A 17,877-nucleotide genomic window follows, 5' to 3' on the forward strand; every position below is an offset into this window, starting at 1 on the left:
GTTTTGCTCGCTCTGCGCGCAGGATGCAAGAAAGTAATTTTTGGGTGTTTTGATTGAGTTGATTTAATGTTTGTGCGAAACATTTGCGAAACAACCGTTGCCGGTGCCGTTGGCTTTCGGGGTGTCGGCTAGTGGTTTACATGCTTTTTGCACGCAAAATGTGATCTGATGCTGATGAGCTGCACAATCATGTTCGCCGCCACAACGAAACATTTCGAACTGTTCTGACATGCCACTCAAATCGTTGCACTTTTAACTGAAAGCTTGCGTTCGAAGCACTGCAGGGATTGTTCGCGTGGTTTATTGTTTGCTCGTTTTATGAGCTGCAAGGCGGTTGGAGCAATCTATGGTGGTGATTACAACAAATGATGCAAAAAAGTATTATCGATTGGCCGTGATAGACCGACGGCTTATATATTCACAAATTATTCTGACATCCCTCACGCCGTTCGATTATTCGGATTACAAAGACACGGTTTGGAAAATTGAAAACAGAGAATTGTACTGCTTTTAATTTTTCACTGCGCCGTGCGCCGTGATTGGATATTTTGTACCTCTATTTTTATCCATCAAATAATTCAAAAATTTCTAGTTGAATAGTGAGATAGAAATGGAAATGGTTTAATTCGCAAAGCTTGCATAACACTTTCAAGAAAAATGAAAAGCGCTCACAAAGCATGGCACTAATGGCCCGTTGACTGTCAACTAAACTTCTTATAATGTTTAACAAACCAATATAGCGAGTAAAGTGTAGTGCAGTTCCACATTTGTAGATTAAATCAAGTTCTTATATTAGTTGTACTGAGAGGTAGGATGGCCTATCTGTTTGTTTGAAACATCCACATCCGTTTGTTTGAAAACTGGAATCATAATGTTCATAGTCATTGAATTGTTTTGCTGATTTTATTAAATCCGCGTATGCCTCCCCATGGCACTACACCATGGTACGTATGATGCACCATTAACTGTAACATAAATACGGTGCAGTTCAATGTGAAACAATTTTCTTGGATTTCGTGGTCTGGTTCACCATGAATCCGTTCCGAAGGCTCAAACTTTCAACAAAGAATAATGATTTGAATATTATGCGTCGTTCGCGAAATGCTGTGCGTTCAAAAAGATCGACTTTGTTTTGGTTGAACTTCCTCGTGCCTTTTGGTCAGCACATTTTCATGATCATTTCGTGATCTTTCCTCAGAAACTCCACACAGATCGTTCAGCAACCACCATAGTCACCTAACTTAGCACCATGTGACCTCTGTATATTTACTTACGCGGCTCAGGAGCCAATGTCGGCCATGTCCCGCGCATTCAACGCAGTTTACTCGGTCTTTGACTTCCACATGTCTACAGCCGCTTTTAAGGATCGACTCCGGTACTCTTCAATGTAAATGTTTGGTGTTCAATGTGTAACGTTTAACGTCTGCCGACAATGACAAAATGTATTATAACCTGACTCATGTAGCCAACAATGGCCGATGAGTGTTTTTTACAAATAAACAAATAAACAAATTAACTAACCGATCCGTGGACAGCTTTTAGTCAGTCAATAGTTGAGATGGAAGCCGAAACGCAAAAACGTGTTCAAAGTTAAGAACTTTTCGGACCGTGGCGAAATTTGAAGAAATAGTATACAAAGGTGTATTGCATAGAATAGGGATTATTTAAAAGGGGACATGACATTGATTTAGAAGAATAAAGAAATATTTTTCGAGTTACAAATGAATTACCGATATTTTCTGGCCCCAGGTAGTGTGCCATTAAGCTGGTATGTCAGCAAATATTTCACAACAAATATTTTTAAACAAATATTTCTTGTATAGTCTTGTACTTGTAATTTACACCGGAACAGGGATCGATTACTACATTCCTTTCTCTGTGTCTAAAAAGTGTACCAGCTCTCCGAATGTTTGTTAGGTACACACAGAGTCCTGTTCAAGGTTTTTGTATAGTTATATTTCCATTATGCAACAGTTTCAACAAAAATGCCGCTAATCGCTGCGGTTAAGTTCATAACGGAAAATACCCATAACGCACTAATAAAGGTCAAGTTCAAGCCCTGCGTCGTGCTGTTAGGTAGAACCGATCCACGGTTGGCACGGCCACTTTCACTACGGCACACTCCGGACGGCGTGCGTGCGTGCGTGCGCGTGCCGCCGGGCAAGTCCAGCCGGCCTGACACTTAGTACCCCGGTCACGGGAGCTGTCGCCAGGGCCGATGTCGCCGGAGAAGCACGTCCCGCAAATTTGTCGCAAACCACCAATAACACCAACCTCCCGTTGGCTGGCTGGCTGGCTGGCTGGTTGGTGGTCAGCCACACGTTCACTTCGGACAGCTCTTGATCGGTTCCATCGGCCACGCACACACACACACACACGCATCGGAACCTGACCGAATAAGTGTGTAATTTATTTCAATTTCACCCGCACGGGGCACGGTGCATTGTGACGTGAAACTTCGGACCAACATTGTTGGCCTCTCGGACCCTTTCGGCTTTCGGCCTCCCATCTTTTCCCGACAAAGGATGACCACTCGGTTGCATCGCCGATGGCCACCCACCACCGCGATCATTGTTAAGGGGGCCCAATTTGTATATATATAGAGGCAATCGCGGCGGACGATTGTCAGTTACTCGTCGGGCGACCTTTTTTGTGACCCATCCCAACGGCAACAACAAACCCGGAACCAGAACCGGAACCGGAACCGAATTTTGCGCCAGTGCCAGTGTGAACGACGTGTGCCGATTGCCCACTAATCGGGCGCGATAGTGTGAACCGCGTTCGAAGCGTTCACCAGGAGCTGCTCTTATTGGCCAGTTTGGACAGCCTTGCGTGAAAAAGAAGCAGAAAAAACCCACACGATGAAATCCTTTCTGGTGAGTCCTGTTGATGTTTATTCCTGGCTTTTCGCTGTGCGGTTGTTACGTTGTTGTTTTTTTGTCTCTATTCGGTTCGGTACGCGCCGTATCCCGTTCGCTCCGTAGATTGTGTGAAAGGGATTTTTAATTCCGATTCCGATTCCCCGCGGAAGGTGTTTGCTGTGCGAATTGACGTTTGCATTGCGAGCATCGCGGGGTCCCTACCTTTTTGGTTTTCGTTCGACCAAACACACCCGAATGGACTCGCGCCCCGGGCCCGGGACGTCAAACAGCGCGAAAATGTGGCCAACGTGGCGAAACCAAAGGCAAACATTGATGAATTAAAGTAACTAAAGTGAAAATTTGACGAACCGCCGGTGGACGGACGACGTTTCGTGTGCGCCTCGGTTATGCTGCTGCGAGCATTTTATGCTTATGGTGGTCCCGTTCATTTTTTTTGTTTCTAGTGATCGGTTCGCTTTCTGCTGACCACGGTCAGCCGACCTTTTTTGCCGAACATCCGCTGCGCAAACTGAATTTGTGCGCGGCACAATTGGAAAACGATGTGCAGCCAGAAACGCACACATTCCGTGGCACTGGCGCCGTGTCGTTCCTTCGCTTTGATTGCAATGTTGACGATGTCCTTCCGGGACGGCGGGCTAATCGCGGGTTCCGCGGGACAAGGGCGATGAAATGTTATGTTATGTTACGGGATGCATAAAATCGCCTCTTGCATTCGTTCCGTTCCGTCAGTCCGCATTGTCGAGCTCGGGATGTGTTTGTTGCTCGTTAGAAAGTCATATAAAAAAGCTTCCATCATTAGTTATAAAACTATTTATGGTGGACAGTATAAGAATGGCACATGCCTTTTTTCTTAGTAAACAGCAACAACCAATCACGCTGATGTGATGTTGATAGCCGGGCCATTAATGAGATCAATAAAATGAGCGTTGTAAAACTTGCTCAAAACTACAGACAAGACGATAGGAGAATAGAGAGAAATATCTTCCGACAGATCTTTGCAGTTGGATGTAGAAAATGGCGTTGGGTTTCAGGTGAATTACTAGTATATAAAGCAACATACGTCTGTTGATCAACATTCTCCTCCCAACGATAGATAAAGTCGTAACAAAAAAAATTAGTTTCCAAAAAGCTTTGGAATGAAAACAGTTCAAAGCTAAAAATTATGATAATAATCGGCTTGTTGAGTTAAGATTTCTCAAAATGTTGGTGATCGATGCAGAAAGTGATCGACTTAAGGAAAACTAAAGATAACCCCTTTCTGAAGATCCGATGCGGAAGAGGATTTGATAGGCTTATAATCAAGCTGAAATTCAAATATATTTCGTATCCAATAGCTAATTGCAAAGTTTTCAAATGCCCAACTCTTGGCTGTTATAATAAGATTTTGCAAAATTCAAATAAAATTGTTCAAATTGTGTGGTAAAAGTATTTCATGCCACATGTAAACCATTAAAAACATTTAAATTGGCCAATTAAAATTGGCGAACAGCAGTCAGAACGCATAAAGTGAGAAAAGCAAATTTCCTGTTAATGCCCGAAATTTGATTTTGCTCAGCATTTCACCGCATCGATACCGGAAGCGGAAATGGAAGTGCCGGGGAATCAACGCAGTTGCATCAGCATGAATAAATAAAGCGAGCGAGCAAGCAAACAAACAAACAACGATAAAGCATAACCGAAACCAGAACCGAGGAAGCAAAAGCAACAAAAAAAACAATCAACGAGTGATAGCACGAAATCAATTTCTAATTCCGTTTGCTTCGCTTCCGGTAGTCCTGCGTTGCGCAAGGAGCGGCGCACGCTGTTTGGTCATTTAGGTTGCGATCCGCCCGTTGGCGTGCCGTGCCGTTTGCCGCCCCCCCACCTTGCGGTGGCCGGAGCCAGGAGCCATGTTCACGGGAATTCGTGTTTATCGAAAAACATCATCACCGACCGAACCGATGTCCAAACCTGCCGCGGGGTCCCCTGGGTAGGCCAGCGGGCTGATGGGAAAATGGCACACCGACGAAAAGAGGCTGACCCCGGCCGGTCGCTCTACCCCAAAAAGTGTACGTGTGCCTCGATGCACCCCGCTCCATGTGGGTGCGGGTTGCGACGTTTTTTATTGCCACTGGACAGCGTGGAGCCGTAGGAAATGAGAAACTGCGTGGCAACCGACGCGATCGGAGCGCCCGGGTAATCGTTTAAATCGGATCATTTTCATATAGATGATGGTGGCGGCGCCTGCCGACACCGAAGGCTGCCCTAGTTGCCCATGTGTGTGTGTGTATGTATTGGACTGTGATGATGTGTCTGTGAACGGCCGGCCCGGGACAGATGATTGATGTGGCCATCGATGATCCTTGGCCCCGGGGACGAACGGGACGCCCAGTGCGCGAATGCTTTTTATATGTAAATACGAGTGCCAGTATGTGTGTGTGTGTGTGTGTGAGTAAAATGCACAACGTCGCAGTCCCGGAGCGTGTGGTCTTGCCAAAACGTGGAAAACATGTTGAGCGAGTCCGTGGACTGCCCTTTTGTTATAAGTTTTGGTTTGGTTCAAAGGTGAAACATCTTTATGTCGATCAAAAAAAAGGGCACGGGTTGAAGTCTGTTATGTTAGGTTATCTTTCGATTTCACCCAAAAGTAAATGCAAAAGACGTACATTGAATTATGTTATCAACTGTGTGTCAATATGTTATGTATTCTACATAACATTAGATAAGCTAGGTTAGGTTGTATTAGTATTAGTTCCTCGGCTATTCTTTATTTTAAATTTAGCGGCCTGTCGTTGGTTGGGAAAAGAGAACCTAATCCCTGTTAGCCTCCGAGTCTGCCTTCCATTTTATATCATCAAAGGAACAAGGGGCCATAAGCGATGACAAGTTGATGTTAACTGGAATTCCATATTAAATTTCCCATTTTTTACTAAATCTTGAAAGCTCTGCGACCATTAGTTGACGCACCATTCGAAAGTGATCCACCTTGGGCTCTTTCGACCGACTTTCCCTACGGCTTTACGGGGGCCGTAGGACGTTTTTTGCTTGTCCAATCGGCGCTTTAGACACGACCGAACGAAACTCTCCTCAACTGATGTGTCCCGTCTGCTGCAGCTGCACGCTACCCACGGGAGCTGTTCACCGCTCTACGGAGACACTTTGCTCGCCGTTTTTTGCCTCATTTTCTCAATTACTTATCGATTCAAGATCCGGGCCTGTCGGGCTAGTCGGCCGGGAAGCTGACTACTTTTAACTGCCAAGAAGCGTCACCCTGGTACAACTGTTACTGGCCCCCTTTTTGCCTACGGCATCACTTTCAGTCGGGATAGCACCGGACGGCGCGTATAAATCATGCAATCGGAAACCCATTTGTGGCCTGGCCAAAAACCATATGTTTTCCACCGCTCGAACGGGCTTTCGTGATCGGCGAAAACGCGACCCACCCCCCGCGGAGAAGGACGTGAATTTATGGATCGGTTCTCCAAAGGTTGTCCACCCTGTTTGGTGGAGTATAAAGGGAACACATTACGTAATCTATCCACCACTCGTGCGGAATGGGCACAAAAAACATCAAAACTCTACATAAATCATCTCTCGCGACCACCGACGCGAGCATTAGTCCGTGGTATGGACCACTGTAAGCAGCTTAAACATAATCCCTCGCGATTGTTGATTTAATTAACCCCCTTCAAACCGCAATGAACAATATTGATCTCTGGCGCGCTAATGTTAATTCCATTTAGCAACCCCGATGCGATATGCACCTATGGCCCCGGCTGGGTGTAAGCTCCACCCAGCGACGTCACTCCTTTTCGCGTCTCAGAAATGGTCCCGCTCGTTAGGCGGTTAGGACCGTGACACGTTGACACTGTGACCCGGACCGGGCGTATCAAGATCGAAGATCTTGCGAAGAACACCGTTTGCAGAATCGCGGTGCGCTTCCGATTGACTCATCAACTTTTGATTGCAACCGCAATCAGGGCTGATGGGCAAGCCGGCAGCCGAACGAATAAATGCTAAATGAGGAAGGCACCCAACAAGGCTGACTCCGTGCCCTGGCGGGCTCCAAGAAGGTCGCTGAGGTCGCTTCGATTGCGATTTCGCGTTCGGTGCAACGTGGAGCTTTCAGTTTTTTTTTGTGCCGAACGAAATGCCAGCATTTTGGAACCCTAAAAAAACAAACAAAAAAATACAAGGAAAAAACGAACCGAGGAATGCTTTTTCAATCATCATTAAAAGTAGATTACCTAACGTTGATTAAAGCGGCACGTCGCGTTTCAGTCTTTGACAGCCGCTTTGCCGGGCCCGACTGACGTCCTAAGTCAACAACCGTGTGATGTTGTAATGCTCCCATTTCCCATGAAACGTTAAAACACACAACCTTGCCTTCGTTCGCCAAATTGACCGAATCGGGAGCCGCAACCGAACGGAAAGACTACCAACAGTCGGCAACAGCGTAAAAAACAGAATGAGGCACGTGTTTGTCACTGGGCCTGGGAAAGACAATTATAGGCGCACGGCTCGGTGGCCAATTTCGTGAAGCGTGACCACCACTACGCACATGTGGGCATCCTGTATCCTTCGCCTCCGCCCCCGGGGGGGGATGTCATTAAAATTTCACGCCTTCGGACACACTCGGACCCGGTTCGACCTGAGCCAGAGTGAGAAAATAGCCAGACCGGATGGGTGGTCAAATAAAATTTATCGTCCTTTTTTTTATTTCGCCGAAAGAAGCAAAAGCGAAATTAAAAGATGTCCTTTTCCCACTAGCCGGTGGCGACGGAAGTGACGGGCACGTGCGCTCGCCTGTGGTCAGTCGTTTCCACGCCACTTGAAACCAGTCAGCCGAGTCCGGTCCAAATAAAACGGTCCAACGCGGTAGTTGTTGTTTTTTCTGTGTTTTATCCTTGCCCCCCCCAACCGGTCGGTTATCGGTAACTGACCATCTCCGGTAGTCCCGGTAGTGCAGTGTAGTGTTGTAATTGGGCCTGGGCCCGTCACTTTGACGCTCACCATTTTACGGTGTGAATCTGAATGCAGCACTCCATAAACCGGACCAAACCGGACCTACGATATCTGTCGGACATCGGCCGTAACGTCGGCACAAATTAACCACTTGCCTGGGCACACCGACGGTCGGACAGGAAAAGTTTCAACTGTCTTGCCGGTGCGCGGTTCAGGGTTTGATAAGTACAATACTTTACACTTTCATGGCCAGTTTTGTAGCGTTTGTACACTTTGGTCCGGTACGGTACGGTTGGACGGGTCAGTCTTTTACTGGAAAGGGGGTCTTGGGAATCCGGGAGAAAGTTTCTTCGACTCTTCGACCGCGAGTCTCAAACCGCGGGCCGTGTTCTTCAACAGAGCGCGGGCAGAAGACGCCACTGCTGCTGCCGGAGGGTAATAAATTTCATTTTCCAAAACCATTTTTCCACCCACCGTCGAACCGTTGTCGAAGCCCAGGAAGGCGGATAATGGGAGCTTCACTTCACCGTCCGCACCCAAGACGAAGCCAATCAATTGAGGCACACTGGCGGGGTCGGAGGCGGAGACGGTTTGAAGGATTAATGCTCGCACCGCGCCTCGCCGGGCAGCATCTACGCCCATCAATTGAAGCAGCAGCAGGGTAGCGGAAAAGCGCGGCCATTTTTCTTGCTCGCAAGACATTTAAATAAATATCGGAACCCGTGCCGGGGGCGAACTAACGAACGCAACGGTCCAAAGGTCACGGGCCAGATTAAGTTAGATCGGGGCGGTGGTGGGAGAGGACCGTTCAAGAAGCAGTGGCAGAACTTCCGGCGCAGATTTGCCGGCTCTTTTCGTTGACCAAACGGTCCAACGATTTCTTCGGGACATTTTGGACGACATTTGCATTGCACCCCCGGGCGATGCTGGACGACGACGGACACGACAACCCACACGAACTCCGGGAACTAGTGCGAGCCTCATTTCCGGTCCGATCAACCGTCTCGGGCGATCCACCGTTCCCGGATCCCCCCGGTTGGTCTAACCGATTGAAAGTGACAATTTCGTTACAGGCGCTGATTAGTCAATCCCGGAGCGTAAGCGGAAGTGTACCGGGCCCGTGGCTGGATCGGAAGCCATAGGATTCGTTAGGTCGGTCTGGTCGGAAGGTGGACTTTTGGCAAAAACCGTCGGTCGATAAAGCGTACCTTGTTTCGCTTCTGTTTTTGTGTCCTTCGGAATCAGGCGACCGTTAGCCTTGTTGGGCCTGTGTTGGGCCGGTTGGCGCCATTCAGCGCCCCGGGGTCGCAATTTGGGATGTGATGCCCATTTAATTTATTACGACCGTCCCATTTCCTACCATCGTTTAGGGCCATCGTGAGAGAACGCGGGGAACGTTTTGGCAATATGGCACTCAATTACTAATTGTTTCATTGTTGTTTGGTGTAGAATTCTTATTTTCCTCTCCTCCAATATGGTTGTTTAAAACAAAACCCACAAGTAAAGGGTGTCTCTGGCCAAAATTGGTCAACTTCAAACTGACGCATTATTTTTGATAGTGCGTCCAAAAATTCTGAACACCTCTTATTTAAAAGATGTTTTTGTGTAGTATCATACATATTTTTCGTTTTTAACATTTGCCCTTCATTTGTGAAAATGGCGTCGAAACCAGAGGAGTATCGTCTTTAAGCTTTGCACCGTCAGCGCGAAAATCCGAACTACTCGCACGCCAAGTTAGCGAAATTGTTTAATGTGGCAAAATCAACGGTCACCAATGCACTAAAAGTATTCGGAGAACGTTTGACGACAGTCAGAAAGACTGGATCAGGTGGAAGTCGGAAACAGGAGAGCACGAAAACGACGAAACGAGTGATTAGTTTTTTCAAGCGGAATCCCAAACTCTCCATCCGAGATATCGCAAGCAAGCTGGAAGTATCGAGAAATACTAATACTACTAAAAATAATGACGACAAGCAAAACATGTCGACCAGAAAACGATCGCGGAATCTGTGCATAGAGATGGTAATAAAATTTTCTGCATAGTGCAGGATGATGAAACCTACGTCAAAGCAATCTTTAAACAGCTTCCTGGACCGGAGTACTATAGTGCAACTAAAAGAGAAAATGTAGGAGAGATTTGCAAGAACATAAAGCTGTCGAAATTCGCAAAGAAATATCTCGTATGGCAGACGATCTGTTCCTATGGTTTAAAAAATCGCATTTACATCGCGATCGGGACCATCAACCAGGAAATTTATGTCCGAGAGTGCCTAAATAAACATCTTTTACCTTTCCTAAAAAAGTACAAAGGTTATTTTCTGTTTTGGCTGGAATAAGCATCTCGTAATTATGGGAAAAAGGCCATGGTGCCCAAAGACATGAACCCTCCCAAGACGCCAGAGCTCCTCCCAATTGAAAAATGTTGGGTCATCGTCAAGCGGAACCTCAAGAAGACTCGTAAAACAGTTGTCAGTAAGATAGAATTAAAGAAAAACTGGCGTTCTGTGGCAAAGAAAGCAGCCAAGAAAATGGTGCAAGAGTTAATGAAAGGAGTAAAATGAAAGGTCTTAAGACCAAGGGTTGAATGATATTTTTTCTCCATATCTTCTATATATATAAAAGAGTACCGCGTTATTGTTATTCTCTTCAGAACTCAAGAACGGCTGAACCGATTTGGCTGAAAATTGGTGTGGAGGTAGCTTAGATCAAAGGGGGTAACATAGGATACTTTTTATAATCCGATCGCGTCACAATGAAGCCACAATACGCACAATGTGTTTTTTTTCACATACTGCAACGGGACAAACAGAGCGCGCAACAGCAAACAATTGTTGGCTTATTTTTCTCGCTAATGCAGCGTTCCCCCACCCCCCCCCACCCCCCCTTTCCCATTCCAAATAAGGTCGACGCGATCTCTTCGACTGAGGCGGCATCGACAAACGATAGACAGAGAGCAAAACAGCAAGCGATTGTCTCTCTCTTGCGTATGCTTACACTCTCTCTCACGAACTTCGAATAGTTTGGCAAATTGTAAGCCAGTGAGAGAGCCTCCACTTATTCTCGCGATCCGCCACTGTGAGCAATTGTTTAGCGACAAAGGCGGATCTCCTTTCTCATATCTCCTTTCATCCTTCGCGTCGTAAAAAAATTAACGTGCGTGGAAGTAATATTGATTACATTATTTTTAAGCACTTTCTTATTTCGATGAGTAATTTTAATCGTAGGGAAACATTTATCAGTAAGTATTTACTTAAAAATAGTTAAATTGTACCGTACCGTGTATTATTTGAGATGGGTTCGAATGTTTGGATTTTTTTTTGTTTGGGAAAAATTGTGAAACGAATTTAACGTGTCAATTCCAGAAATCCTGATCTTGAGGTGAATAAGGAGATACCAGCTAACAATTAGGAATGCCAGCGCCAAATCGTGAACTGAATGACGTATATAATCGAGATGTTTGGCGCATGTTGCGAGATGTTTTGGAGAAGCAATGATTTTACTGTCCTGAAATTTCCGCCAAACACTGCCAGTAATTCCAAGATCAGCTGACGAAATGAAGTGCTTCTCTTCTTATTGGACAACGACCGTTGAACGGTTTTAGCCTGCACCAACCAGCGACAATGTTAATCTCTGATACTCTTTCTAAACGTTCGTTTTTACGGGCCGGGTTGTTAGCCCCGCGCCAACTCCACTGGAACGCCGGAATCGGGAATCGAACCCATGGCCAGCTGCGATACAGGGACGAGCGTTACCGACTGCTCCTATTACCGGGGGCCCATTGCCTCTGGGGCGAAACAGAGTTCGCCGGGCCTGCTAGTTCTGTATAAATTGAGCTTTCAAAAGAAACATTGCTTGATTTTTTAACAAAATGTTTGACTGATTTACACATTTTTTTGTTTGACCAATTTTGGACAGAGACACCCTTTGGTTAGCCTCTGCCTCGGAGCCTCGAGTAGAGCAGGTGGTAAGGCCTCAAAATGGAATGAAGTGAATCCTAGTTCGAATCCTGAAACCATAGAAAAAAACCACCGAATGTATCACAAAGAACGGACCCAAACCAACAACCACACGTCGTCGCGTGTTACACCGAACAAAACACGGGATCCTATCGAAGGCACACGCACATACTCATCGCCATTGTGTTTTCCGTGTTTAGCCCATCAACTCCCAACCCCCACCGCGCACGCTGGGGGCGTAGCAGGTAGCGCAGGTTTCCGAGGAATAAATTAATCCCTTCGCTTCGCCGGCAACATAACCGACGGACACGACGTAATATCGGATCGTGGGCCGCCGTGTGCCATGCCCCCTCCCCCTCCTAACGCTCTTCGAAAGTGGTCGGCGCACGCAGGGAAAGGCTGCATTTCAAATCAGCGCGTACCGCGCGGTTTGACAGTGTTGCAATAACGTGAAACGATTTTACAATAGCAGGCCATTCGTGGGCCATTCACCGGTGAAAGAAGCACCGGTGGTAATGGTGGTGGTTTGGTGGGGCACGGTGACGCTGAAAACAAAGCCAGACCACCCCGCTCGCCGGCCTCCACATCCGGTAATGTCCGACACGACAGTCCGCTTCCGATAATGCATCTCGCGGCGTGGCCACTATCTTTGCGACGCGCCCTTCGTCGGGTGCGCATTAATTGGGTTCGCTTATCGATGCCGCCCAGCCAGGCACCTGGGCGAGATGGGCGACCGATACCTGGGTCCGTGGATGACTTTTCCTGGACCCGACCCGGCTCCCGCAAACGTCAGCCTCAACTTTGCACAGGCCCTGCGTTCCTCGGTCGCATAATGCAAATTTGAACGCTCCTCTGGTGCTACTGGTGCCGGTGGTGGTGGTGGGACCAGAAACCAAAAAACGGCGCACATAAACCGGAAATGGCCGGCCGGCGACACAAAACCGAAACTGACAGGTGTTTTACGGGCGCCGAGCCACTGCATAAAACTCATTCCCGTCAAAGTGTGCCACCGTGCCGTGTGGTTGCTAGCGCACTGGCGGAAGATCCGGCCACCGGGCGGACGTCAGGATGTACCACCCGCACCGGGTGACAACTCTCCCACACCTCTAACACCAAAGTGTGTCGCTCGTCCGTTGTTTTCGTTTAAACCGACAGTGCTTAAACGTGGGGACGCCATTTTATCATCGCCCCAAAAGTGACAAACAGCGCTGGCTGGCGCTTGCGGCGCGCTCGGTCGGATTAATTGTGATTCGTTTTCCGGTTGTCCGGCCATGCCGATCGGGACCTGATAATGTGTTCCGATCTGCCGGGCCGGGCCGGGCCAGGGATGGTGGTTGTTGTTGGTCACCGGTTGGCTGGACTGTTTACCTGCTTTGTGGAGGATGGCGGTCCCTCCATCATGTCGGACTTTGCGGGTCTATGGGGTTTATGTCGGCAAAAATCTTTACACTGGAAGTTTACTAAGTGGTCAGTTGTTTAGTAATGTGTCACGTTACGTTGTTTAGTAAGACCCCAATTGTTTTGTTTGATAAACATTTAGTTTACCTCTTATCGTACCTTGTTGAAACACGTCAAAACATTGTTGAGCTTTTCTAACGTTAAAGTCTACTCCAATCATCCCTTTTTAATTTTCATTCAGCTTATGAGGGGTTTTTTACTTTATACGTTGTTTTATTTTAAGGAACCTTAAAGTTGATCTGCTTTATCTTAACACTGTTGACTAAACTCAATCAAACTCGGGTATTATGTAACACTAAGTAACACTTTTTGCACCACTGAGGGGGCCTTATCTCGAGACTACTCGGTCGTTTTTGAAGATGTTTCTTTTTTATATACTGTAGGTTTAAGATAACTGAACTGGACTTTCCTTTGGAAAAGGAATACGAGGTGTGTTCAAAAAGATCTGATAATCTTGCATTTACGCCGGCTACGTATGTTCAATTTTTGCTTTTTTGTGGTGTTATGGTGCTACCCATGTCACTCACTTATGGTGAGAAGTTGGGCATTTTAAATAATCAGTCAATTTTTGACAGCTGTCTTACTTGGACAAGATTTGGCTCATAAGCGATTTTTGTCTCTTCCAAAAATTGATTTCAAAGAATATTTATTAAATTTTTTGTGAAATACGAAATTGAGAGCTCGGATGCAATCGAAACGTTGACTGTGGCTTATGGTGAAGCTATTAAGACTAAAAGCAGCGCTTATCGGTGGTTCAAAATTGTTTCAAAGGGGCCAAGAAGATGTGACTGTCGAAGTTAGCCAAGTTTGGTCGAATGTGAATCATTTTGCTTACAGGTTTCTTCGATTGCAAGTTCGTGGTGCATCACGAGTTGTTGTCAGAGGATAGAATGGTCAATAAAGAATATTTTCTGTTCTGTTCTGTTCCATTCGTCCGAAGCAATCCGTCACAAATGCCCGGATTTGTGGAAAGACAAAAATTGGCTTTTGCGCCGCTCCTTACACATCGTGGTTTCTGTGTCAATTGTTGGCCAAAACAACACTCTAATGATGCCAAAACCACCATATTACCCAGATCTGGCCTCCTGTTACTTTTTGTTGTTCCGGAAACTGAAGGAGGCCACGAAAAGACGACGCTACGCTACGATTGAGGAGATAAAGACGGCATCGAAGATGAGCCAAAACTTGTCCAAGCAAAACAGATGTCGAAAATTGACTGAAAATTGACTGAAAATCGAACTTTTTGAACACACCTCGTATAAAAATTTTAAATTTTTCCCCAAAGCAAATGTATATTTAGTGTTCAAATTCACTTTGCAACTAAAGTCATTGTGTGCGTGTATTTATAGCTTTGATTATTTATTTGTGCGAAAAAAATGCATTTGTTTTGAACCGTTTTGACCAAATCATAAACCTTACAAGTTTTGCACTTGTTCTTCACTTCATTTGTTAACTAATTAATTTCACACGTTTCTCAATCAACATTTGCATTTTCAATCGTTGTTTTAAGCATCAAAAAACGGAATTACCTAAAACATAAAAAGACGATATTTAAATAATAAATCAATTCACCGAACCTATCATGGTAAGAATGTTGGCTACTTCACTTGGCATCTCCGTTAACGAAACTTACTCGTTTATTTCCCCCCTTTAAGCGATTGGTTTGTTGCTGTTTCCTCTGTACCTTAGCATTAAATCTGTTTAGAGAACTTTCATTGTTTCATTCGACTTTCTTGTTTCTTGTTGTTTCTTATCCAGATACTGCTGGGTTGCGTAGTCTGTGTCATCGGCCGACCGGAGCCGGAACCACCACGCGGTCGCATCGTGACACCGGCGAAGCAACAACAACTGCCCCAGTACGAGTACGGGGCGCCCAAGCCCGAGTACGGTCCGCCGGCCGAAGAGTACGGTCCACCGCAGCCGACCGTCTACGGACCACCCCCGTCCCAAGAGTACGGACCACCGCCGAAGCTGATCACCAAGAACGTCTACGTGCACGTGCCGCCCGAGGAACCGACCGAGATCATCCGCAGCCCCGCGCTACAGGCCCCGATCCCGAAGAAACACTACAAGATCATCTTCATCAAGGCCCCGGCCCCACCGGCCCCGCTCCGGCAGGTGGTGCCCCCGCAGCCGCAGGACGAGCACAAGACGCTCGTGTACGTGCTCGTGCGGAAACCGGAAGACCCGGTTCCGCTGGAGATCCCGGTGCAGGAAACCACCGAGCCCAACAAGCCGGAAGTTTACTTCATCAAGTACAAGCAGAACGAAAAGGAACCACCGAAGCAGTACGGCCCACCGGCGCCCGCCCCCAGCTACGGGCCACCGTCCGGTCCCGCCCGGTACCAGAAGTTCTAGGACACTCCCGGGTCCGGGAGCGTGTCGGGTTTTTTTGTGTGTCTCGAGTGTAAATGCGTGTGTGCGTGCGTGTGTGTGTGCTTTGGTCGGGAGACTGTCGGGCCGGCTCGGTTGTTATTGTTGTTACTGTACTACGTTTTAAGTTTTTAGACCAATGATTTGCATAGTGGGTATTGTTTCATCTCGGGGAGGCCGGCAAAACAACGCCCCCAACGCCCAACGCCATCTGAACCCTCCCAGCATCTAGGTATACACGCACAACAAGGAAGATCCATCGCCGGGATGTAGGTGAAGGTTGAGCATCGCTTCGCTCCGGAAAGCTGTCAGGTGGCAGACGAGGTCCTAGTTCTAAGTGTAGTGTACGGTGTGGGCTGGATGTTTTTTTATCTCGTACGGACGATGGCACGATAAAGTGAAATTTAATTGAAATAAATATCTCATCTCTCTTGTATACCTTGGCGCTGTTTCCATCTCCTAATCCCGAGTCATCGCTACCCCTACGACGCAGGTCCCCGGGAAGGGGACTTTCACACGACTTGCCGCACATTGTGGGGCCATTAGGAGACCGACATGTTCGGTCCCATTATATGTCACCCATCGATGGAAACCCATTAATGTCGTCCATCTTTTTCGTGCGTCCACTCGCATGTACGAGACCGTCCGGGCAGTCCGTCCGTACACGGGCTGACGAGTCCTTGGGAATCGGGCACCCGTCGTCTTGGGACGTGTTTGTATTCTATTATACTTGTTTCAGCTTGTTTTCTGCATCCATTATCCGGCAACCAGGTTCTTTCGCTTGGACTCGGACCCGTGCCGTGTCTCATCGCCGTGTCGGGGAATGCCCGGGAACCACAGAACCAACCCGGGACACCGGGAGTCACAAACTAAAAAGGGAACTTCTCCGTAAACATTGATCTTCTATCTATTTGAAGTGTCGTTAGAAAAGCCGGCGACAGCCCCACAATTCCCACCGTGACGCACCGAGCCAACGGCACACGAGTTTCCCGTTCGTTTGCACAACGTGGTGTGTGAGTCACGCTCACTCCTCGGGCCCACACTAATACACCCCGGGCACCCCGGGGGCGTTCGGTGCGTCGATCAGGCGAAATAGAATTAGAAGAAACGATTTGTTGAGTGCAAATAGAGCTTAATAGGATTTCACGTTCATTTTCGTTCTGCGCTCGATACTGATTTTCTCCTCGGCTTCAGGTGAAAGGTGATTCATGTTTTTTGGGTCACGCTCGTGTACAAAATATCAGCCAACAGTCAGGTGGTGGAGGGAAGAAAAAAAACTTCACGGAGAGCAACAAAAGGAAAGCGGGAAAAACTCTTCAGAGTGTCTCGTTCACTCATTTCCATGCGAAAGCCGTCCGACGTACACGCGAATCGAAGTACGGCAGGAACCAAGAAAATGGCAGGACAAGGTTGCATGTTTACCGTCCGCGGAACCCTTTCCGTTCGGGGAAGGAAGCGTGCATCCGGAAGTACCCCCGGAGTACTATGGGGTCTCCGAGCAACCTTCTGCGTACTAGGTCTATACGTTGAGAAAAGGACTTTCAAAAAGATGGCTGTACCTGCCGATTGGGACTTCCCAGTTTTGCTGTTCATTCATCATTACCTTATTTTGACATCAGGTAAATGAGTCCAGGTCGTAAAAAAATTTAATCAGTTTGCGAACGACCGTTGAAAGGGTTAGACCATGGCGAGTTTTGTGCCCGAAAAAGCGTTTTGCGGGGATTATAATTTTTCTGCTCCTTTTGAAGAAAACTGCTTCGGAATCGCACCAAATGCTTGTCGGGACTTGTGTTTGGAAGATTGCAGTGCTTTAAGTGGTTTAAAAAATTCCAAAATGGCGATTTTGACTTAACAAAAAATAACGTCGAAGGACTCCAAAAAACGGACTTTCTGATGGGACAGAAAGGTGTGGTGTTTCACAAGCTCCTAAAATCTGATGCAAACGTTAATTCCGATCGCTACTGACAATAAATGATCAATTTGAACCATGCATTTATCGAAAAACGACCAACATGCAATTCTAGGGGGTTCCAATGGGGGCGCCTGGTGGCCCGTGGAAACAAGCACCAGGCCCCCCAAAAAACAAAACTGTTTGAGGATACTATCAAATCACTTGGATGGAAGCTGCTGACCCTCCCGCGTTATTCACCAGACTTGGTTCTTTCCGAATATCAATCATTTTCATCGATGGGACACGTATTGGCTGAGCAGCCCTTCGTTTTTCTACGAGGAAGTCGAAATGGGATTACTAATTAGTTTACTTA

General features: G+C 47.0%; 2 protein-coding genes across 2 annotated transcripts in view; one reads left to right on the forward strand and one right to left on the reverse strand.

Annotated features, from left to right (window-relative positions):
• The window catches only part of LOC128270397 (uncharacterized), a 123,159-nt gene that overhangs the window by 54,863 nt on the left and 50,419 nt on the right, over positions 1 to 17,877 (reverse strand). The gene's annotated exons all lie outside the window — the stretch shown is intronic.
• On the forward strand, positions 8,750 to 15,598 carry LOC128274211 (uncharacterized). Its single transcript, XM_053012322.1, has 2 exons — positions 8,750 to 8,923; positions 14,999 to 15,598. The coding sequence occupies exons 1-2, from the start codon at positions 8,750 to 8,752 to the stop codon at positions 15,596 to 15,598; spliced, it is 774 nt and encodes a 257-aa protein (XP_052868282.1).

Source organism: Anopheles cruzii, chromosome 3 (genome assembly GCF_943734635.1).
Source record: "Anopheles cruzii chromosome 3, idAnoCruzAS_RS32_06, whole genome shotgun sequence".
NCBI lineage: Eukaryota > Metazoa > Arthropoda > Insecta > Diptera > Culicidae > Anopheles > Anopheles cruzii.